We start from the raw sequence: 25,607 nt of genomic DNA, 5'->3' as shown, positions 1-25,607 counted from the left end.
ATATATACACACACACACACACACACACACACACATATATATATATATATATATATATATATATATATATATATATATATATATATATATATATTAAACTAAACTAAACTAAATGTAATGTTGCATAACATAAAACATCTTAATCATTTTCTAAATAACTTTTACATTGAAAATGTGTATAAAAATATTTTTAATACAAATATCATGCATTATTGTGTCATAAATATTATTACATTGTTGCACCGCATGACTTTTTTCATCATGAACTAACTCTACAGATTAGATAAAATTATTATATAAAAGATAATAAAACTCATTGACCTTTACTCTCTGATATCATTTCCATATATATTTTTTAAATTATTGCATTGTGCCACATTGCGCCGGGTGTATGATAGCGCCCTTTTTATAATATGTTAACAAAAGTGCTTCACTGCTTATTAAATTTGCTTTCCCTTTTTTTGTGTGCCATTACATTTTAATTTGTTACCCACATAAGATAAAGTTTACTTTTTTAAAACCATCAAAAAGTTTATTCACTAGCTCTGGGAATTCTTATGCCTGAAACTAGCATAGAAAACTATGTTCTTTTTGACCTAGACCTCCTTATGGTGATTTTTCTTGGGTTGTACTTAATTACTGCTGTTGTGTAATCATTGAGTTCAACATCTGATAGTTCGATATCATCTTTACTGTCTATTTCAGGGGCATACCGGGAAAGAACTGCGGCACTATCATCTTATCTGCTGAAGAACTGGGGAACTGCAGGGTAAGTCTGTCAGTGTGTCTTTAGAGGGGCACATAGTGTTTTCTCTCTTCAAGGACAGGCAGAGATGAGTTTTAAGCAGATGCCTGCAATTTACTCTGTGACCTTCAATTAAAAACACTCGGTCTCATTAAAGCCCAGAGTGCTGCTGTGCAGATAGAAAACAGCTTCCTAGTTTATGAATTTATCCATGCAAAACAAAAAACAATGACTCTTGTCTTGACTGTGAGGATCTTTAAAATAGAAAAATACTTATTTTAAAAGGTCATGGAGACATGTGAGCATTTCTCAACAGAGCATGATAAACTGCAAGATAAAGATAACCAAGGATTTTTTGAACAAGAGGCTGTCAGGTCAGCATGGTGGGCAGTGGATCCTCTCAAAGAGGTGTGCGCAGATGGAGCCAGGGAACCGTTGTGTCAAATGAAGTCCACATCTTCAGTGTCCAGCAAGTAATAAACAGAGACCTCATTTAGGCAGGGGCTGTCAATTTAGAGCGTCACCCTCATTGGAAAAGGTCAATTCAATCAAAATATAACAACATTTTCTATGCATTACAGTACTTTGGAGCTAAATGGCATTACAGTGTACATTAACGCAAGCAGATTTACAAAGTGTACAGTTAAAAGTACACTTTGTTTACTTCTCAGAAGTCACAGTGAACCTCACAGAAGTGTCACATCTTCATTGGTTTTCTTAAGCCGTTTACAATAAGGTCCCACTAGTTAATGTTAGTTAATATTAACATTAACCAACAGTGATTAACACATTTGTTACAGAATATATTTTTTCTTTATTAACATTGGTAAATATAAAAATACAACTGTTCATTGTTGGTTGATTTTGAGTATGTTTGTAGTTTGACACCCTGATGAAGGCTTGTTAACCGCAATGTGTTGGTGTACTTTGAGTTGTTTTTAATGTAAAACAGTAGTTGTTTTTAATATAAAGCCATGTGAGATTAAAGGATTTTAACTTTTTTTTTCTCACAACACTACCCCCAATGCCGAGTTATACAAACCAAAAAAAAAAAAAACACTCAATACCTATTTAGTATACAGTACATCACTTATGTACAGAATAACATTTTCGGAGTTTAGAAACAAACAAAAAAAATACAGATAAATAAATATAAATTAATTAATCAAATAAATAAAAATAATCACACATGTACATTGTACACATGTACATCAGCAAACAAAACATTACTAATAAAAAATATTAAAAGTACATACAGTGCACATACTGGTACTCAATAAACTTTTGATCAAAATCAAGCCACAATCATAAGCACAACCTAATGATTAGATTGGGCGACAACAGAAGAACAGTTCACCTAATCAGGAAAAAATAAAACTATTAAAAGAGTCCCAAGTTTCAGAAAATATGCCAGTATTGCCCTTTATTGTGTACCTGATTTTTTCCAGATTAATGAATCTCATAACATTTCACAGCCAGTCATCAAAAGATGGAGGAAGACTTTGTTTCCATAGCATTAGAATACGCCGTCTAGCTAATAATGTTAAAAAAAGCCAGGAAAACCTGTGACATCTGAAGGAAGTCCAAAAAGTGCAACCAAAGGAAAGAGCTCGATCCATGTTTTTGTCACTGAGGGAAAATATTTAAAAATTGAAAGCAAAAAAGAAGTAATGGATGGACATAACCAAAACATATGTATTAAGTCTGCAGGGGCTTGATGACAACAATCACATACAGGGTCAACATCTTGCCTAATTTTTGCCAACCTCACTTTTGTCCAATAAATACATTTTAATTGGATAATACTATGTCGTGCACAAACAGAAGAGGTATGGATACGGGACAAGATCTGGCTCCAGATCTCATCTTCAGATGTGAGGCAGAGGTCCAACTCCCACTGTTGCTAAATAAGAGAGAGACGGGGTAGAAATAGAGGAAATCAGCCTGTATAGAGTAGACAGCACACCCCTTTTATCTATGGATACTTCAAGAATTTGATCTAGATGGGATTTTGGTGGAAGATTCAGAAAGTTGGGAAATTAGTTTTCAACAAAGCTTCAGAAGTATAGAAAAAAGTGAACACTAGGAAGGGTGAATTTTTGTGTTAAGTGAGAAAAGCTGGGAAAAATATTTTCAGTGTAGATATCATTGACAACTGCGATACATGCTGTCTGCCAAATATGAAATGCTTTATCATTAAGAGAGGGGGTGAGGGGGAGATTATGATTAATAGGTGAAAACAATGGCAAACGTTGTAGGCCAAAATTCGAAATTGGGACCAAATTCGTAATGATTTCCGGACAATGGTATTACCGTATGGAAGATGTGAGACAGCAGTAAGAGGGCCACACAGTAGTACGGCTGGTGAGGCTGGGAAACAAGAACCCTCTTCAATACTAACCCAAGCTGGGACCAATTACAGAGCCCGAAATGCCCCTGAAACCAGAACGGTGTAGAATGTATACAGTATTTGCCACCCAGTAGTAAAATAAGAAATTAGGAAGGGCAAGCCCACCCTGAAACTTTGGTTTCTGAAGTATGTCCCGAATTCTGGCTGGTCTGAGCCAGATGAGAAAAGATGAGTTGTGTTGGTTTAAAGTCTAAAAGAAAGATTTAGATATAATAATTGGAATGCATTTAAATAAATAAATACAGAAATCTAGGCAAAACGTTCATATTTACTGAGTTCACACGTCCAGCCAGAGAAATGAGGAGAGCTGACCAGCAAGCAAAATCATTCAGAACTTGCTGGAGGAGTGGGGTGAAATTAGCTTTAAAGAGATCTAAATGTATTTAAAACTATGAGAAGCAACATTAAACACTGAAACGCTTGTCTGTAAATTATAAATTGGAAAATTTATTGGGTAAATCTCACTTTTACTTATAATAAATTTATAAAAAGAAAAGAGGCTCAGATCATTTATAATTCTCAGGACTTCGGGTAAAGAAACAGCTGGATCAGAGATATAGAGCAAGACATCATCAGCGTATAGTGAGAGTTAGTGAACTGTACCAGCTCTCCCAATTCCAAGTATAGACTTTTCAGAACGAATGGCAATTGGCAAGGGTTCAATTACCAATGCAATAAGCAAAGGTGAAAGTGGGCTGCCCTGTCTTGTGCCACATTTCAAGGGGAAATTAGAGGAGGATACTCATTTTGTTAGAACTGAGTACACTGGGAAGGAACATAAAAATTTAATTCAGGGAATGAATGTGTTGCCAAAACCGAATTTCTGTAGCACGTAAAAAAGGTAATCCCATTCTACACGATTGAAGGCCTTCTCTGCATCAAGCAGAAGAAGAGCCTTCAATGGATGAGAATTAGAAGAGTAAATTATATTCAGTGCTCTTCTTTTATTATGAGACGATAATCTATTTTGAATGAAACCAGTTTGGTCATTATGTATGATTTCAGGTAGGACAGACTCAAGATGCTTTGCAAGCCAGAATCTTTAGATCAGCATTCAAAAGACCACATTTAAGTGGATCTTTGTCTTTGTTTTTTGTTTTTTTTAATCAAAGAAATAAAAGATCAACGAAGGGTTGAGGGCAGGCAGCCATTATTAAAAAAAAGTCCTCTAACATATTTAGAAGCGGTGTTTTAAGTGTTTGAGAAAACTTTTTTAAAAATTCATCAGGGAACCCATCTAGTCTAGGGGTCTTGCCATTTTGCATATTCTGGATAGCCTGAACTTATCTCTTCTGTGGAAAAGGGTGATTCCAACTCTTCACAGTGGTATGCAACGTAGAAGCTGCAGCAGGGGTGTCAAAGCTGCACGATTTGCTGTTGAATGAGAGGAGAAGTCTGGAGGGATATAGCATTCTAAATTTGACACCTGCTCTGTGTAGGTCGGTCTTAACAGACCTAAACTAATCCCGTTGTTTCTTGAGTTCCGCAGAGAAGTCAGGGAAGATCAAAATCTTGGATTCCTTATAGTGCAGCTCTCCATGTTCCCATGACAAATGTAAGATTTCCTCCCTCATTTGAATGCGAAGAAAAGTAGTAATTACTACTAAGAAATAATTAGCTTTTAGGGTTAAATAATTTCTATATATGAAATTCAAATGTTATGACAATTAGAGATTAGACTGTACAGAAATTGAAATCTACATGTAACGCGAATACACACTACATACACTTAAGCCCTATTAACACGGGATTAGTATTACCTGGTGACCTCCAGTCATTTGTAATAATTGTGGCGGTTGTCTGTTATCTTAATTCCATGCAAACTGGCCATCTAGTGCGCCTTTTTATCCACCTTTGCGAAGAATGGAGCTGCGTTGGAAGGTTTTGATAGCATTTTGGGTGCTGTCATATCGCTATACTACCCCATACAACTAGCCTATACAATTTGCAGAAAGAGAAAGCTGACAAGGTTTCGAGGATAATGTATTACAAATAAATCAAGCATAAAGCTTGAGAAATTATTCTAACCTGGTGAAATGTAAATGACACAGGGCATGAAACTATATTAGTTCCTTTTTTTAAATCCATCTAACCGGACCATAGAACAGGACTCTCAAAGCCTTGACATCTGGGTATCCAGGTGATAAGTCTGTAAATTTAATATAATTAAATTAAATTAAAAATGTTTTAAATATTGTTTAATTATTGAAATATTAAACTAAATCTCAGGGGGGCAAAAAAGTTTGGAAATCCCTGATTTACATTAATAAATTCACCTCATCTTGTGATTTTAGACACTATAGGATAGGATAAAAAAAGTGTATCTCACTGCTATTGTAACATGTATTTGAGGGGGAAATGTGTAGTGATGTGGCTGTGGGTTCATTGTAAAACATTTGTGATACTAAAGCGTTCTACATCATGTGCACTGCGCTCTTGTTAGGACTGTGACTGGACAATGCTCTTGTGAAGCACCTTCATTACAATTTCAAAAGGATTTTCTACTCCCTCTCTGCTCTCTGTATCAATGGCGGAGTTCATTTGTAGATATTTTTGCTCCACTGCCTGTATTTTACACACCAAAAGCTTTAATTTGAGCTCAAGGTAACGTGAATCCAATGGAGTGGACTCTTGTTATGCATCTGTCCCAGATCCCTCCTCTGTGCTTTAAGTCACATGCCGGCTAAGAAATCAGTATCCAGCTCAATAAAGTCTCTTCCCTTCCTAATTAAAGTGTGAAGAAGTATAATAATGGAGCTTTCAATTAATATAAGTCATAACAGAAAGGGCTCATGAAAATAATTTTCAACCTATGGTTTCAGATTTCTGTACCATTGATGGTTCAGTGTTAAAAAAAAAAAAAAAAAAAAAACTTCCTAATGAGTCCTATTGTTATCTGCAGAGACAGCACTAAGTAAGCTATTCATAGGTTGATTTCCTAAACAATATTATTTAAAATATCATGCAAATATTATTTGAGCTATACTTCCTGTATGTTGATTCTACATTCATTTAGGAATTCAGTGTGTAAAGATATTTACGATTTATTATGAATTATCATAGACAACTGTTTGATCACGTAGTAAAAATTTTAATTGATTCAAGACCCCCAAAACTGCTGGACACATTTATATTTAAATACGCTTTGTGTAACTGAGGCTTTGCTTTCTAGAAGGACTGGACACTCTCAGGGCTGTGTTTTTTTTTTTTTTTTTTTTCATAATGTACCAAGAGTGAGAGATGGTAAAACATCTCGGGTTATGCATGTAACCATGGTTCCCCGAGATGGAACGGGATGCTGCGAACATGTGAAATAACAGCAATCTATTGGGGCACCTTAGCTGTCTGAAGGAGACGTAAATAGGCAGGCCGAAGGCATGGCCATACACCAAGCCTTTCCTCAGAAAGGGGCCATTCCACTGACGCCATGGGCCGCTCACACAACTTGGCAGAAATGGGGAACCTGACTGGATCAAGGGGAACATCCCACCCAAGTTGACAGCACAACTATCCTGAGATAGCTATGTTATGTGAGCCGTATGAGCCTGGATACACAAGAACACTGAAGAGACTAACTAGAAAGCCCCTAGAGGAGATCAAAGATAGCTACTTAAGTCCCGGTAACAAGAACAGCTGCTGAGCTAGAACACAGCTATCCTCAGATAGCCATGTCCTAAAGGTCTTATGAAGGCTTGTAGACCAGAATAACCATACACAGCTAGCCTAAATAGCCAGGCAAAAACTTCCTGCAAAGCTGCCCAGACCACAGAGAGTGGGCTATCTACTTACAACCCTAGCAGGGGAGATAGCACTTTCTAGGCAAGGACTCAAGAGACCGCTACTTAAAACCCTAAGCAGGGGAGCAATCACTGAGCTAGCACATAGCTATCCTCAGATAGCTAGGCTCTAGAACTAAGGGATCACTCCAGGAGAGGGCTCACTACAACTGCCAGTAAGACACAGCCAGCCTCAGATAGCTGATTTCAAGTAAGCCTATCCTGCCATAACAATGGCTGTAATATAACCACCCTTAGATGGCTAAACTAAGGAGGCCCCAATCTGTATCAGTCCCACAGTAGGCTAGCGAAGCACTGTGTGACTGACCAAGAGCTCACAAGAACTCCTTAAATTATTTGCTAAGAGCAAACACATAAACACCATCAGACCGAGATCAAAGCCTGATATAAGCTGTGGCCAAAACACTAGACAAAAGCTGGACAAAGCTTTCCTCGAATAGCAGTTCCCTCAGATAAGGCTGAAGACAGGACAAAGACTTTAGCGCTTGCCCGAGAGAGCTTGTGCCAAGGGGAACCCAAGCCAGGATAGAATATAGCTGCCTTCAGTTCCCCTATTCCAGAGCAAAGTAAGCTTGAGCTGGAACATAACCATCTGCAGACAGCTACACTCTAAGCAGGGACTGCTCACTTAAAACCCAGAAGAGGGGAAGCAGTGAACTCAGCTCAAACTCACTAAGCAGGATTCAGAGGGACAGCCCACTTAAAAATACCCAGAAGCCTGTGGAGGCAGCTCATTCCTAAACCCGTCTGGCTTAATACGGGAAGAACCATTCCCCATAACCACTCTAGGTACTGAAACACCCTGGGAGAGAATGCTTGCAAGCATCTCTCCATTGGTTCGACTCAAGCGCTATACACGGGATCGATAACCCAAAAGAGCATCTTAAACACACAAATCCCGCGATCCAAGTCTTCACCGTGACTCGGCAGCAGACTTGGATCGCAAATGCTAGTTTGACTCCTAACCCTTAGGTTGTGGGTTTGAGTCTTGGGCCGGCAATACCACGACTGAGGTGCCCTTGAGCAAGGCACTGAACCCCCAACTGCTCCCTGGGCACCGCAGCATAAATGGCTGCCCACTGCTCCGGGTGTGTGTTCACTGTGCATGTGTGTGTGTTCACTGCTGTGTGTGTGCACTTTGGATTGGTTAAATGCAGAGCACGAATTCTGAGTATGGGTCACCATACTTGGCTGTATGTCACTTTCATTTCATTTCATTTATTTATATAGTGCTTTTAACAATACAGATTATACAATACAATAATGCAAAATGACAATAGTAAACACTCAATTTTCAGTTAAAGGCAGTTCATCATTGGATTCAGTGATGTCATCATCCAGCTCAGTTCAGTTTAAACAGTATCTGTGCAATCAAGTCGACGATATCGCTGGATTTTAAGTGTCTTTAACTAAGCAAGCAAAAGGTGACAGCGGCAAGGAACCAAAACTCCATCGGTGACAGAATGGAGAAAAAACCTTGGGAGAAACCAGGCTCGATTGGGGGGCCAGTTCTCCTCTGGCCAGATGAAACCAGCAGTTCAATTCCATGCTGCAGCAAAGTCACATTGTGCAGAGTATTCATCTAGTTCCTGTGGGCTTTTGCCAGTGGCCATCTAGGAGACAAGGTCGTCACTTCATCTGTCTCTGGGGCTCATCTAGTTGTCCTGGTCTTTGCTGACATTCAGGGATGTCGAGGTCATCACTAGGTGCTGATCCACCATCTGGGCTGGATATGTACTGGATCCGGGTGACAGCAGTGACCATCTGATCTGGATACAGACTGATTCTGGTGGCTACGGTGACCTCGGAATAAGAAAGTGCATTCTACATGTATTCTAACGATGTAGCAAGTACATTGGATGTTATTGGAAGTGTTCCCAGTTCCGGTTGTCCTAATTAATGTAGCCTAAAAATCATTTAACGGATTTGAAAATTAAAAATGTCTTAATGTGTTATGTGTAAGCCAAGTTAAAGAGATGGATCTTTAATCTAGATTTAAACTGACAGAGTGTGTCTGCCTCCCAAACAATGTTAAGTAGGTTATTCCAGAGTTTTGGTGCCAAACAGGAAAAGGATTTGCCACCCGCTGTTGATTTTGAAATTCTAGGTATTATCAAATTGCTAGAGTTTTGAGAATGCAGTGGACATGGAGGACTATAATGCAATAAGAGCTTGTTCAAATACTGAGGTGCTAAATCACTCAAGGCTTTATAAGTAATAAGCAAGATTTTAAAAACTATACAAGCTTAATAGGTAGCCAGTGCTGTGTTAACAGAACCAGGCTAATATGGGCATACTTCCTGGTTCTAGTAAAAACTCTAGCTGCTGCGTTTTGGACCAGCTGGAGATTGTTTATTATGCGTGCAGAACAACCACCCAATAAAGCATTACAATAATCTAACCTTGAGGTCATGAACGCATGAATTAATGTTCCTGCACTGACAATGAGAGCAAAGGTCGTAATTTAGATATATTTTTGAGATGGAAAAATTGAGTTTTACAAATGCTCAAAAACATGGCTTTCAAAGGAAAGATTGCTATCAAATAGCACACCTAGCTTCCTAGCTGATGATGAAGAATTTACAGAGCAGCCATCAAGTCTTAGACAGTGTTCTAGGTTATTACATGCAGAGGTTTTAGGTCCAATAATGAACACCTGTTTTTTCAGAATTTAGCAGTAAGAAATTACTCGTCATCCAGTTTTTTATATCGACTATGCATTCCGTTAGATTTTCAAATTGGTATGTTTCACCGGGCCGCAAAGTTATATAGAGCTGAGTGTCATCAGCATAACAGTGAAAGCTAACGCCATTTTTTTCTGATGATATCTCCCAAGGGTAACATGTAAAGCATGAAAAGTAATGGCCCTAGTTCTGAGCCTTGAGGTACTCCATACTGCACTTGTGATCGATATGATACCTCTTCATTCACTGCTACGAACTCATGGCAGTCAGATAAGTATGATTTGAACCATTTTAATGCACTTCCACTAATGCCGACAAAGTTTTCTAGTCCATTCAAGAGAATGTTGTGGTCAATAGTGTCAAACGCAGCGCTAAGATCTGATAGCACTAATAGAGTGATTCAACCACGATCAGATGATAAGAGCAGGTAATTTGTAACTCTAATGAGAGCAGTCTCAGTATTATGATATGGTCTAAATCCTGACTGGAAATCCTCACAGATATAATTTTTCTCTAAGAAGGAATATAATTGTGAGGATACTACCTTTTCTAGTATCTTGGACAGAAAAGGGAGATTCGAGATCGGTCTGTAATTAACTAGTTCTTTGGGGTCAAGTTTTTTTTTTTTTTTTTTTTTTAAAGAAGCTTAATAACAGCCAGAACCCTCGACCACTGAATGCACAAGCTCCTGGCCAAGACACATTACACATAGATTGTGTATGTCCTTAAGCCACGAATCTCATAATCCAAGTCTTCGCCGTCCCTCGGCTGCAGCGGGAACAGCCTGAATTGCGAGATGCAAAATTTCCGGCAATTCATCACTCAAGAAGAGGGACAATGCAGCAAGTCACATTGTGCAGAGTATTCATCTATTTCCTGTTGGCTTTTTGCCAGTGGCCATCTAGGAGACAAGGTCTTCACTTCAATCTGTCTCTGGGGCTCATCTAGTTGTCCTGGTCTTTGCTGACATTCAGGGATGTCGAGGTCATCACTAGGTGCTGATCCACCATCTGGGCTGGATATGTACTGGATCCGGGTGACAGCAGTGACCATCTGATCTGGATACAGACTGATTCTGGTGGCTACGGTGACCTCGGAATAAGAAAGTGCATTCTACATGTATTTACTAACGATGTAGCAAGTACATTGGATGTTATTGGAAGTGTTCCCAGTTCCGGTTTGTCCTAATTAATGTAGCCTAAAAATCATTTAACGGATTTGAAAATAAAAATGTCTTAATGTGTTATGTGTAAGCCAAGTTAAAGAGATGGATCTTTAATCTAGATTTAAACTGACAGAGTGTGTCTGCCTCCCAAACAATGTTAAGTAGGTTATTCCAGAGTTTTGGTGCCAAACAGGAAAAGGATTTGCCACCCGCTGTTGATTTTTGAAATTCAGGGTATTATCAAATTGCTAGAGTTTTGAGAATGCAGTGGACATGGAGGACTATAATGCAATAAGAGCTTGTTCAAATACTGAGGTGCTAAATCACTCAAGGCTTTATAAGTAATAAGCAAGATTTTAAAAACTATACAATGTTTAATAGGGAGCCAGTGCAGTGTTGACAGAACCAGGCTAATATGGTCATACTTCCTGGTTCTAGTAAGAACTCAATACAAGTATAAAGATAGAGATTAACAGAATATTTATTAAGCGTTCAGGACAACCACCCAATAAAGCATTACAATAATCTAACCTTGAGGTCATGAACGCATGAATTAATGTTCCTGCACTGACAATGAGAGCAAAGGTCGTAATTTAGATATATTTTGAGATGGAAAAATTGAGTTTTACAAATGCTCAAAAACATGGCTTTCAAAGGAAAGATTGCTATCAAATAGCACACCTAGCTTCCTAGCTGATGATGAAGAATTTACAGAGCAGCCATCAAGTCTTAGACAGTGTTCTAGGTTATTACATGCAGAGGTTTTAGGTCCAATAATGAAACACCAGTTTTTTTCAGAATTTAGCAGTAAGAAATTACTCGTCATCCAGTTTTTTTATATCGACTATGCATTCCGTTAGATTTTCAAATTGGTATGTTTCACCGGGCCGCAAAGTTATATAGAGCTGAGTGTCATCAGCATAACAGTGAAAGCTAACGCCATTTTTTTCTGATGATATCTCCCAAGGGTAACATGTAAAGCATGAAAAGTAATGGCCCTAGTTCTGAGCCTTTGAGGTTCTCCATACTGCACTTGTGATCGATATGATACCTCTTCATTCACTGCTACGAACTGATGGTGGTCAGATAAGTATGATTTGAACCATGCTAATGCACTTCAACTAATGCCAACAAAGTTTTCTAGTCTATTCAAAAGAATGTTGTGGTCAATAGTGTCGAACGCAGTGCTAAGATCTAATAGCACTAATAGAGTGATTCAACCACGATCAGATGATAAGAGCAGGTAATTTGTAACTCTAATGAGAGCAGTCTCAGTATTATGATATGGTCTAAATCCTGACTGGAAATCCTCACAGATATCATTTTTCTCTAAGAAGGAATATAATTGTGAGGATACTACCTTTTCTAGTATCTTGGACAGAAAAGGGAGATTCGAGATCGGTCTGTAATTAACTAGTTCTTTGGGGTCAAGTTTTTTTTTTTTTTTTTTTTTTTAATAAGAAGCTTAATAACAGCCAGAACCCTCGAGCACTGAATGCACAAGCTCCTGGCCAAGACACATTACACATAGATTGTGTATGTCCTTAAGCCACGAATCTCATAATCCAAGTCTTCGCCGTCCCTCGGCTGCAGCGGGAACAGCCTGAATTGCGAGATGCAAATTTCTGGCAATTCATCACTCAAGAAGAGGGACAAACATGAACAAAGCTTCTCATTGGCCACTCGGACATGGAGGCACACACTTTCCACAACGCTAACCTGCCTTGGTCTATCACATGCACTTCAAACAGACGGCTCCTGAAGACAGCAAAGAGGATGATGTTTTATACTTCCGGGAACCCCGCCTATGACGTCATGGGCCAGGTGGACCAATAGATTGGCATTGTTTTACACATGCTTCAGACACTGGTCATGCAGGCTGAATTCCCTAATGTTCCCCCTAGGGGGCGCAGCATGGAGTTTCCTATAAGGGGAACCTTGGTTTTGTGTTGAGCCATCAGCGTGTATGAAAATCAATCCTGAATTCTTTACAAATGATTGTCTATTCTGCCTAGAACTTGTATTCAGTCCGGCATGATGAGTTTGACTGTGTTAGCAAGCTACTTTGAAACTGTAGTTGGCAATCAATTTTCAATCATTTGAAGTAGTTCAAATACACTGAAGTTGTTCCAAAGTGTAGACATTTTAGCTAACTGCTGTAAATTAAAGTTAAATAAGGAGATTATTGTTTATCATATTTAACATTATGTACAACACATAATTTATAAATCTCTTGTTGTGTTCCGGTAACATTGAATTGGGGAGGATTTTCTTTTTCCTGAAATGCTAGTTATTGTAATCACATTAGGCTAAAACTCAAACTTTTTTTTTATTTTTTTATTAATACAGGTTTTATATTTCTTTTTGTAAGAGACTAGTAATAGGCATCATTGATTTGAACTTATGCACTTCAGTTTTATTTGAGGTGAATAAGCTTGAGTTCATTTTATTTATTTTCAAGACTTAAGCACATAAACTTAGTTCTGTGAGGCCTACGATCAGCCAGTTAAAAAAAGAAATACAAAATCTGTACCAGCATAAATATCTGCAGCATCTGTTTATGTGGCTTCTGAGGGTCTGAAGTGGAAAATTTAAGACTGTGTCCGAGTTCAAGGACCCATGTTTGTCTTTCAGCAGTATTGCACTGTATTGTCTGTGTTCAATAGAGAATAGAATTGGACACTGACAATATCGATAATATTGATCCTCTTTAACACCCTCTGGCATGTTGGGATTGTCACAGCCTGTCTCTACTGAGAATTCAGCATATAAAAGCACCAAAGCCCAAAGATGATTGAAAATATTAGCAGATAACCTCTCTTTCAGACCGACCCCTGAAAGCCGACTGCTGAGGGTTGATAGCTGACTTCACACATATAATTTGCTTATGAATTATCCTTGCTTTCATGTCAAATTGACTCCTAAATGTCTTCTTTTGGAAATATTATTCAGGCACACTTCCTAGTTATGTTCTGGTCATCAAAATGTTAGACACTAAAACCACAGGTTATTTCACAGGCTTGTTTTGTACTATGTAACCTCATGTTCTACAGACACAATCTACCCCACACTAAATTGGGCTTGTTTCTATACCAACCAATGAGATTTAGGGTTGTACAAAGGCTTAGGTTTGGGGATGAGGCTTGAGCTATGTTCTTCTAAGCTAAATTTCCCTAATTATTAAAGCAGTGTATAGTTAAGGAGTAGGACAATGACAAAAATTACAAAATATGTCCAGGGACCTTTCCTGTTCTTGGACCTCCTTCTTCTTATACTTGTATTTATGCTCTGTTGATCTGGGGGGTGAGCAGTGTTAATGATAAAATCCATCTAATAAAATCATGTACAATAATTATTAAGTTGCTTTGGTATTTTATTTGATTTTAAATTAATCATAAAAAAATATTGATCTAATGCATTTTTTTCTTCTTCTCCTTCTTAAAAATTGACCATGTATGTTTTGTTTTTACATTTACATTTTACATTACATTTATATTTAGTCATTTAGCAGATGCTTTTATCCAAAGTGACTTACAAATGAGGATAATGGAAGCAATCAAAATCAACAAAAGATCAATGATATGCAAGTGCTATGATAAGTCTCAGTTAGAAAATTTAATGTAAATGTCTGTGAAAGTGATTTTGCACCTCTTTGGGGTGGCACATTAATGCGCCGTTCACTTGCAGAACGCAAGTTTCTAGAGGGCACATAAGTCTGAAGTAATGAATTTAGGCAAAGGGGTGCAAAGCCAGTGGTGGTTTTGTAGGCAAACAATAAGGCCTTGAATTTTATGCGAGCAGCTATTGGTAGCCAGTACAAATCGATAAACTGAGGTATGACGTGTATTCTTTTCAGCTCATTTAAAATTCATCTTGCTGCCGCGTTCTGGATTATTTGTAAAGGTTTGATAGAACTGGCTGGAAGACCTGCAAAGAGAGCCTTGCAATAGTTCAGCTTGGACAGAACAAGAGCTTGAACAAGGAGTTGTGCAGCATATTCCAAAAGAAAGTGTCTGATCTTCTTGATGTTGAATAAAATAATTCTGCAGGACCGGGAAATTTTAGCAATGTGGTCTAAGAAAGTCAGCTGATCATCAATCATAACGCCAAGGTTTCTGGCTGTTTTTGATGGGAGTTATGGTTGATGTGCCTAACTGGATGGTGAAATTGTGATTAAAAATGGGTTTGATGGAACCACAAGCAGTTTTGTCTTGGCAAGGTTGAGTAGAAGGTGGTGGTCCTTCATCCAGCAAGAAATGTCTGTTAGACAAGCTGAGATGCGAGCAGCTATCGTCAGATCATCAGTATGGAATGAGAGATAGAGTTGAGTGTCATCAGCATAGCAGTGATATGAAAAGCCATGTTTCTGAATGACAGAATCTAGTGATGCCATGTAGACAGAGAAGAGAAGTGGTCAAAGAACTGAGCCCTGAGGCACCCCAGTAGTTAGATGCTGTGACTTAGTATAATGATGATTAGAAAGGATGAGTTTTGAGACTTCTGCCTCAGAAAGTGAAGAGAAGGATGTGAAGGAGTGTATGTTTACTGTAAATATGCACAATAAATATTAATTATAATAAAAATTACAACTAACGTTTAATAAGGACACAATGTAGAATGTGGCAAAGTCGTCAGCTGTTAGAGTTAATGAAGGAGGGGGAGGAGGAGGACAATGCAGGGAAATTTTCTTTTTAAAGAGCATGCGAGAGTTAGACAAATTGTTAATTTTGTTATGATAGTATGTCCTTTTAGCAGTGAAAACATTAGCGGAGAAGGAAAAGAGGAGTGAATGATACACATTAAGGTCAGTAGGATTTTTTGATTTGTGCCACACCCTTTCAGCAGCCCCGAGCTTAGAACAATGTTCACGGAGAACATCAGACAGATAAGGGGCAGAAGGGGTGGTACAGGCTGGCCTGGAAGACAAAGGGCTAACAGTGTCTAAACAATATGTAAGAGTGGAGCAGAAAAGTATCAGTAGCACTGTTAGCATCAAGAGATGATAACTGGTTAGGGGGAGGAAGCAAAGATGAAACCATAGCAGAGATCCGAGAGGGTGAGAGTGGCTGAATGTTATTCAAAGCAGCTGTTTTACCTGAGAAGGTAAAATAATAAATTTCCAATCATTAAAGATACCTCCACCTCTTCCTGTCAGATGAGGAATGTGGGAAAATTTGAAATTATTGGAGAGTGCTGCAGGAGTAGCAGTGCCCTCTGGTTTGATCCAGGTCTGTCAGGGCCATGAGGTTTAGGCTTAAATGACTAGTAATAGATGTAATGAAATCTGCTTTGTTTACTGCAGACTAACAATTCCAGAGACCAACAGAAAAAGCAAGAAGGGTTAGCAGAAATAGGCAAAGTGTGCAGGTTGTTAGGATTGTGCTGCCTATAGTGTGTGATGCGTGGTTTACGAGTGGTAGTAATAATAGGGATATGGAAACACATTGAAATTGAATTCAGCTGGACACACTTTACTGTTTATCACAGCAAAGGGCCAAGCAAGCGCATCCCACTGACAAGGTATGCGATACAGTACGAGATCAAATGTGACTTCACCAAACAAAACAAGTGTTTCCTAGAAACGACAACCACATTAAACTCTAACGAGACAGAAAATAAATACACTTACGGCTGCTTCTCTCAAATATTATATTTTTTCAAATATAGTGATGTTTCGTTTGTGAACAAATCGTTCTTTTTGAATGAATCTTTTAGGTGAACGAATCGTTCTCATTCACGTAATCCATTGACTCATATTTCTCGTTCACTGAAATTCCTCCCTCCAGAGCAGCATGGCCCTATTAGCAGCGCATGTGCAGCACACTGAACCAGGTAGCGCTGTGGATGATTTCATCCCGTCAAAGAATGACTAAACCTCATGCCAATAGCCTTTGAGTATGAGATGTGATGGAGCATGTGATTTGTTGAATGTAGTGATCGAATACTCCATTCACTGAACAAGTTTCTTTAGAGTCTGAATGAGATCGAGAGATATTCTCGTTCGTGAACGAAATGACCGAACTGGTACATCTCATTCATGAACGAGTTGAATTAACTGCTTCATCTAATTCGTGAATGAAATGACTGAACTGGTACATACTGTATCTCATTCGTGAACAAAATAAATGGTAGTGTACCGGGTCAGTCGGCCATTTAGTATGGAGACAGATAAGTCTCAAATATAATTCACGCAAAAAACACGATTCACACATGCGTAAACAATTTTCACATGCATGAAACCTAATTCACGTACACACAAAAAAAATTCACGTGCGTGAAAAAAAAAAATATATTCACAAAAAGCAATTAACATGCGCAAAATAAAATTATATATTCATAAAAACATTTCACAAATGCAAACACAATTCGTATATATACAACTGTGCACAAAAACCTTTGAATGTTTTAAAATGTACGAGTGTCTGAATGTACAAATCGTCATTTACTACGAATCCACTCGGATTTGTGTGTGTGTGTGTTTTTGAGACTTTCCTGGCAGAGCTCTCTTCCCACGTGGGTCTGTCGTACTCTTTAGCCAATCAGATGCGAGCTTACCATTCAACCAATCATATCATAAGCCACCGAGAGTGCATTCAGAAGCTCGCAGGCAATCGGGGAGACGTCAAGAGAGAAGCCCATAGAAGCCCTGGCGTTACATTTTTAAAATACTATACAAAATAATTTAATCAGAATACTTACCCTGCTGCTTTCACTCACGCCAAAGAACTCCCCCGCTCAAGCTCGCCGTCTCTGCAAGATTAACGATGGCAGTTTGCACGCACAGCTACTAGAAGATTTACATCTGTCAGACAGGTTGCTGACGTCATCAAGCTTAGTTTGAGTCTGCGCGTCAGAAACGGAAGTTCTAAAAATCGCTAAAATGGGCTTCATTTGTCTCAATTGAGTTCCAATTGGGTCGCTGTGTCCATTTCTTTTTACTGTCTATGGGATTACTGATGTAAAGGCTAATTTCCACGTTCTAATTAATCCATATTGCGCAAAGGTGCGCAGAATCGTGCTCCTTGAATGCACTCTCAGTTGCTTATGATATGATTGGTTGAATGGTAAGCTCGCATCTGATTGGCTAAAAGAGTACGACAGACCCACGTGGGAAGAGAGCTCTGCCAGGAAAGTCTCAAAAACACACACACACAAATCCGAGGGGATTCGTAGTAAATGACGATTTGTACATTCAGACACTCGTACATTTTAAACATTCAAAGGTTTTGTGCACAGTTGTATATCTACGAATTGTGTTTTGCATTTGTGAAATGTATTTTATGAATATATATTTTTATTTTGCGCATGTGAATTGCTTTTTGTGAATTTTTTTTTTTTGTGTGTACGTGAATTAGGTTTCATGCATGTGAAATTGTCTACGCATGTGTGAATCGTGTTTTTTGCGTGAATTATATTTGAGACTTATCTGTCTCCATATTTAGCTTGTCAATCTCGATCAGCAATCAGTAGAAACTAGTGCACAGGCACTTCACATACGCTTTTTTATATATTCATATTTAGCATACAGAACATAACCCCACGTTTAATCTCGATTTATAAATGTTTAATTGTCTGACCAAACAATTAAAATGTTAATTATGCAAGAAAACCTTTTGCTTTGGTCATCTGAACATCTTATGTAGACTTTATTTATTTAATGAGTAGATTATGCACACATTTTAATAAAGCTGAATCAGTTTTTGTAACAAGTGAATACGTTCATTGACTAATGTTTAAGACATAACACATAAGACACTCTTTTTCGGCAACTGCTGGCATATTTATGTAATATGAAGAAATGGTCACTTAATGAATCTGAATGAATCATTTTGGTGAACGAACTGAAAATTAATGAATCTCTTGAAAGAATCTAAATTTTCACCACTATTCAAATATAAATATGTCTTTACACTGTCTTTTGCTATTGCTTGGACACACTTCACTGTTTATCACAACAAAGGGCAAAGCAAGTGCACAAAACTGAAAATGTATGCGATAGAGTACAAGACCATTACTTTTGTTGTTAAAAAATTATAAATTCTAAAAAATTTGTCAGATCTTTTATACTTTAGGCCTTTAAAATATTTAAAAAAGATCATTATATGCATAATAATAATAATAATAAGAAGAAGAAGAAGAAGAAGAAAAGAGCATAAATAATACAGAGAAAAATTACAGTACTGTACAGTATCTTGTAAATGTGTTCTAGCAGACAGCAAAATAAAAAAACTATGAACTTTTAAATGAGCATACAAGGGGTAGTTTAAAGACTAACTTTAATTTATGATAACTAATTTTAATGATTTTAATGATTTTAATGTGATTAATCATGATTATTAGTGCACATTTAATCACGACTAATTACAGAAAGTGAATATTTTAAATCAATTTGTAACACTACAGAAAATACAACACTGACTACATTAAAAACAGGTTAACTTGCAGCAAGGATAAACATTTTTATGCTAACCACAATGTGTTTTTTCTTCTCCATAAAACCATTTTGGTCACCACTTGATATCTAATGTGAAATTTGGATTCTGAAGTAGAACTGCAGTGCGATTAGAATATCTTTCAGCTGATGTAAGCTGGCAGAGAAAGAATGTCAGGCTGCTTTCCCCTTCGTAGTCCTCATATCCAAGAACCCAGAACATATTTAAGAGGCTTTGGGGCATTACAAAGACCAAGTGGCATTATTTTGTAGCTGCAAAGGGGAGTGTGGGTGAAGACTGCATTTTAATCCAAGTGCATGCTGAACTTTCCACCCTTACCACCCTCTCATAAAGTGCCCTATTTAGGGTGTCTGCGCTTCAGGCAGATATTCATACTGCCTCATTTCAGCGGGTGTCACTGATGATTTCTAGTGAGAACCCTAAAGCTGCTCTTAAAGTGTTATGTTCCTCTACAGCTGGCAGATTCCTGAAGGTTGTCATGTGAAAAGGCACCAAGGCATCATTTGCCGCTAGGCTTTTTATGGGAAGGCGATAGAAAGGACGTGATAGCTCTCATCTGCCATGCCATGCTATCTGGACAGCTGGATACACGAGGGCTGGGGTGTTGCAACAAGGGCGAGTGACTTTGGAGGACAGTAACAAGCGATTAGAGAGGGGAAGAAGGAAAGGGCTTCCAAAACAGCCTCAGAATATGTTGATATAGCAGTCTAGGAATTAACCTTTAGAGCAACCGCATGTTTAATTGCTCTCGAATCAGAGCACCTTCAAGTATGATAAATGTGAAACTGCACTCATCAGCAGTAAATAACTGTTAGCATGTCATCAGTATTCTGCAGGTCGCAGAGCTTGCAACAGCAAAGTCTGTTTACTAAGAGCGATCTAATTTTTCACAGCAGAGCTGTGCAGATAACAGGGCTGTTCAACATCTGCTTCTAGATTAGCTGTTAGTTTGGCCCTTCAATCGCTCACGCAGGAGCATGTAGTTCACAAAACACACTGTACTTTTAACAACTTGGTTTTGATTTATGTTATCCACCTGTAAAACATATTGCCTGAATGATAAAGAAATAGTTCACCCAAAAATATAAATTCTATCCTCATTGTCCTTCCAAACCTGTATGTCTTTTTTCCTAGTTAGGTCCATATATATTTGGACACAGGCACAATTTTTATTATTTTAGCTGCTGACCAAAACATATTCAAGTTACAGTTATATAATAAATATGGGCTTAAACTGCATGCACTGATGTTTAATTTGAGAGTATCACATCAAAATTGGAGGAAAGGTTAAGGAATTACAGCTCTTTAATATGTACCTCCTCCCTTTTTCAAGGGACCATAAGTAATTGGACAATTGACTCAAAAGCTGTTTCATGGACAGGCATGGGCTATTCCTTTGTTATTTCTACATCTACAAACCCGATTCCAAAAAAGTTGGGACACTGTGCAAATTGTGAGTAAAAAAAGGAATGGAATAATTTATAAATCTCATAAACTTATATTTTATTCACAATAGAATATAGATAACATATCAAATGTTGAAAGTGAGACATTTTGAAATGTCATGCCAAATATTGGATCATTTTGGATTTCATGAGAGCTACACATTCCAAAAAAGTTGGGGACAGGTAGCAATAAGAGGCCGGAAAAGTTAAATTTACATATAAGGAACAGATGGAGGACCAATTTGCAACTTATTAGGTCAATTGGCAAACATGGGTTTGGTATAAAAAGAGCCTCTCAGAGTGGCAGTTTCTCTCAGAAGTCAAGATGAGCAGAGGATCACCAAATTCCCCCACAATGCTGCGGCGAAAAAAATAGTGGAGCAATATCAGAAAGGAGTTTCTCAGAGAAAACTTGCAAAGAGTTTGAAGTTATTATCATCTACAGTGCATAATATCATCCAAAGATTCAGAGAATCTGGAACAATCTCTGTGCATAAGGGTCAAGGCTAGAAAACCATACTGGATGCACGTGATCTTCGGGCCCTTAGACGGCACTGCATCACATACAGGAATGCTACCGTAATGGAAATCACAACATGGGCTCAGGAATACTTCGAGAAAACATTGTCGGTGAACACAATCCACCGTGCCATTCGCCATATTGTGAACCGGCTAAAACTCTATAGGTCAAAAAAGAAGACATATCTAAACATGATCCAGAAGCACAGGTGTTTTCTCTGGGCCAAGGCTCATTTAAAATGGACTGTGGCAAAGTGGAAAACTGTTCTGTGGTCAGACGAATCAAAATTTGAAGTTCTTCTTTTGGAAAACTGGAAATGCCATGTCATCCGGACTAAAGAGGACAAGGACAACCCAAGTTGTTATCAGCGTTCAGTTCAGAAGCCTGCATCTCTGATAGTATGGGGTTGTATGAGTGCGTGTGGCATGGGCAGCTTACACATCTGGAAAGACACCATCAGTGCTGAAAGGTATATCCAAGTTCTAGAACAACATATGCTCCCATCCAGACGTTCTCTTTCAGGGAAGACCTTGCATTTTCCAACATGGACAATGCCATAACCACATACTGCATCAATTACAACATCATGGCTGCGTAGAAGAAAGATCCGGGTACTGAAATTGGCCAGCCTGCAGTCCAGATCTTTCACCCCATAGAAAAAACATTTGGCACATCATAAAGAGGAAGATGCGACAAAGAAGACCTAAAGAACTGTTGAGCAACTAGAAGCCTGTATTAGACAAAAATGGCGACAACATTCCTATTCCTAAACTTGAACAAACTTGTCTCCTCAGTCCCCAGACACTTTGCAGACTGTTTAACAAAAGAAGAGGGGATGCCCACACAGTGTAAACATGGCCTTGTCCCAACTTTTTTGGAGATGTGTTGATGCCATGAAATTTAAAATCAACGTTATTTTTCCCTTAAAATTATACATTTTCTCAGTTTAAACATTTGATATAATCATCTATCTTGTATTTCTGAATAAATATTGAAATTTGAAACTTCCATTCATCATTGCATTCTATTTTTATTCACAATTTGTACAGTGTCCCAACTTTTTTGGAATCACATCAATAAATCAATTAAAAAGTCAAAAGTTCATTAGTCTAATCTAAGTGTGCCATTTGCATTTGGAAGCTGTTGCTCTGAACCCACATCATGCAGTCAAAGGATCTCTCCATATAAGTTAAACAGACAACTGTTAGGTTTCAACATCAAAGCAAATCCATGAGAGAGATAGCAGAAACATTAGGAGTGGCCAAATCAAACAGTCTGGTACATTCTGAGAAAAAAAAGAATTTTGCAATGGAGAGCTCAGCAGCAACATAAAAAAAGCGATGGACATCCATGGAGGACAACGTGGTGGATGAGTCAGAGAATCCTCTCCATGGGAAAAAAGAAAAAACCCTTTCACATCATCCAGCCAAATTGAAGAATACAGGGAGCTCTACCAGGAGGTAGCGTGTCACTGTCAAATTAGGGATGGTAACCATTTGACAACATCTGGAAACAGAACACCCATCATGCTGAAAGGTCCTAGCCCAGTTGATACGTACACACATAGGCTGCCGGGTGTACCATCCCAACATTGCCTACTCTGCTTTAGGTCCAGATCTTTGCAAGCTGCTTTTCTTCCCATCATGACAATGCCATACCCACATACGGCATCAAATTACAACATCATGGCTGCGTAGAAGAAAGATCCGGGTACTGAAATGGCCAGCCTGCAAGTCAGAATCTTTCACCATAGAAAACATTTTGGCACATCATAAAGAGGAAGATGCGACAAAGAAGACCTAAGGCACTGTTGAGCACCTAGAAGCCTGTATTAGACAAAAATGGGACAACATTCCTATTCCTAAACTTGAACAACTGTGGCTCCCTCAGTCCCCAGACATTTGCAGACTGTTATAAAAAAGAAGAGGGGATGCCACACAGTGGTAACATGGCCTTTGTCCCAACTTTTTTTTTTTTTTGGAGATGTGTTGATGCCATGAAAATTTAAAATCAACTTTTTTTTCCCCTTAAAATAACACATTTTCTCAGTTTAAAAACATTTGATTATAATCATCTATCTTGTATTCTGAATAAAATATTGAAATTTGCTAAGATTTGGTGAAACTTCCCCACATCATTGCATTGCTTTCTATTTTTATTCACAATTTGTACAGTGTCCCAACTTTCTTGGAATCGGGTTTGTACATCAATTAATCAGGTAAAAGGTCTGGAGTTGATTCTAAGTGTGCCATTTGCATTTGGAAGCTGTTGCTCTGAACCCACATCATGCAGTCAAAGGATCTCTCCATATAAGTTAAACAGACAACTGTTAGGTTTCAACATCAAAGCAAATCCATGAGAGAGATAGCAGAAACATTAGGAGTGGCCAAATCAACAGTCTGGTACATTCTGAGAAAAAAAGAATGCAATGGAGAGCTCAGCAGCAACATAAAAAAGCATGGACATCCATGGAGGACAACAGTGGTGGATGATCAGAGAATCCTCTCCATGGTAAAGAAAAACCCTTTCACATCATCCAGCCAAGTGAAGAACACTCTCCAGGAGGTAGGCGTGTCACTGTCAAATAGGGATGTAACAATATTATCAATATCATGATATTGCGATAGCAAAATTGTCTCAATATTATCGTGGTCACATGACGATACGAAACGATAGGTCTTCTGGGCAAAAAGTGTAGTTTTAAAAATATATTTGTTTTGGGCCATTATGTTTTGGCACAGTATCTGTCAAACAAAATAAAACCGAAAGTACTATATGGCTTAAGGCCTTCATCAAGTCTGTTTTTGCTGCGTGTTTCAAAGGGAAGCGCACACATTGTGTATGTGATCAACTCGTGTTTTCCGCGCCTCAGAATGACTTTGTTTACAGTGAATGAATGCAGTGAACTCGTTTATTGCACATGATGTGAGTTTAACATACGTTTGGGAAGGCAAAGGCCAGCAGTTCTGCTTTATTATCACAGCAGAAGATTACAGCATTTCACTAGATTCAGGGCCGGTGCTAGCTATAGGCAGAGGGCCTAGGGCCTCGGGCTTTGAGGAGGGGACTCCATAACCAGATCATCCCCCATACGCTAGTCAATCAGTCAAGACAGGCAGCAAATGCTAGACAGATTGATCATTGGATATTGTTGAATTTTTACTCAATTATTCAATTAAACCCATTAATGTTGCTGTTTCAAAGTGGGTCCCGCCTTCTTAAAGTTTGTGTAACGAACACATCCTTCAGGTGCTGTGAAGCAAAAGGCTAAACAGGCATGCATAGAAGTACAGCTCCTAATGCAGGTGTGTGAGTTGTCATAATCTATTTTAGAGTGATTGCATTTATTCTAATTATAAACTTTTTCAGTCGATTAGCATACTGTCCGCTCAGATTCAGCCAAATTGATTAGATGGCGCTTCATAGTACAAGTGGACAATGATCCAAAACATACAGCCAAAATAACCCAGGAGATTTGAAGGTAAAAAATAGAATATTCTGCAATAGCCAAGTCAGTCTCCTGATTTCAACCCGATTGAGCATGCATTTCACTTGCTGAAGACAAAACTAAATGCAGAAAGTCTCACAAAGAAACAATAACTGAAGTCAGCTGCAGCAAAGGCCTGGCAAAGCATCACAAAGGAGGAAACCCAGTCTCTAGTGATGTCCATGAGTTCCAGACCTAAGGCAGTCATTCCCTGCAAAGGATTCTAAACAAAATATATATTTAAAGAAATTTAATTTTCTTTATGATTATATTTATTTGTCCATTTACATTTGAGCCCCTGAAAATGGGGGGACTGTGCATAAAAATGGTTGTAATTCCTAAGCATTCTATGTTATACAGTATTTCGGTTTAACCCCATGAATTAAAGCTTAAAGTCTGCACTTCAATTTCATCTTGATTGTTTCATTTTAATTCTATTTTGGTGGCATACAGAGCCAAAATTATGAAAAAAAACTCAGTCACTAAATAAATATATACGCTCAACTAACCTATAATTTATTCATAATAGTTTTAGCATGATAATGGATATGACAATGTTAATGTATTTGGTCTTGTTGGTCTAGATCTGCTACAGAAGCTGTTGCTGCTGCTGAGCAAGTATGGACTTGTTGATGCCAGTAGATTCAAATACACTCTTCTTCTTCTTCAAAAAAAAAAAAAAAAAAAAAAAAAATATATATATAAATAAATATATATAAGAAATGCAGCTGCTGCATGAATGGGCATACATAGATCCCATAACAGATCTAGACAGCTACATATACAGTAAATAATAAATATATTTGTAATAATAAATATATAATATGATAATAAATATAATTATTACAAAACTACTAAAATATTATCTAGAAAATATTGCCTTTGTACTGTATCGAGTGTA

At 38.1% G+C, this 25,607-nt stretch overlaps 1 protein-coding gene across 1 annotated transcript in view; it reads left to right on the top strand.

The window, feature by feature from the left end:
- Positions 1 to 25,607, top strand: part of cpne5b (copine Vb) — a 165,014-nt gene that overhangs the window by 91,564 nt on the left and 47,843 nt on the right. The window contains exon 7 of the mRNA XM_042733626.1: positions 706 to 769. Within this exon, the coding sequence (XP_042589560.1) occupies positions 706 to 769 (64 nt within the window). The remainder of the gene's footprint in view (positions 1 to 705; positions 770 to 25,607) is intronic.

Source organism: Cyprinus carpio, chromosome B11 (assembly GCF_018340385.1).
Source record: "Cyprinus carpio isolate SPL01 chromosome B11, ASM1834038v1, whole genome shotgun sequence".
NCBI lineage: Eukaryota > Metazoa > Chordata > Actinopteri > Cypriniformes > Cyprinidae > Cyprinus > Cyprinus carpio.
The sequence above is the reverse complement of the archived record's forward strand: the minus strand, read 5'-3'. Positions and strand labels throughout refer to the sequence as shown.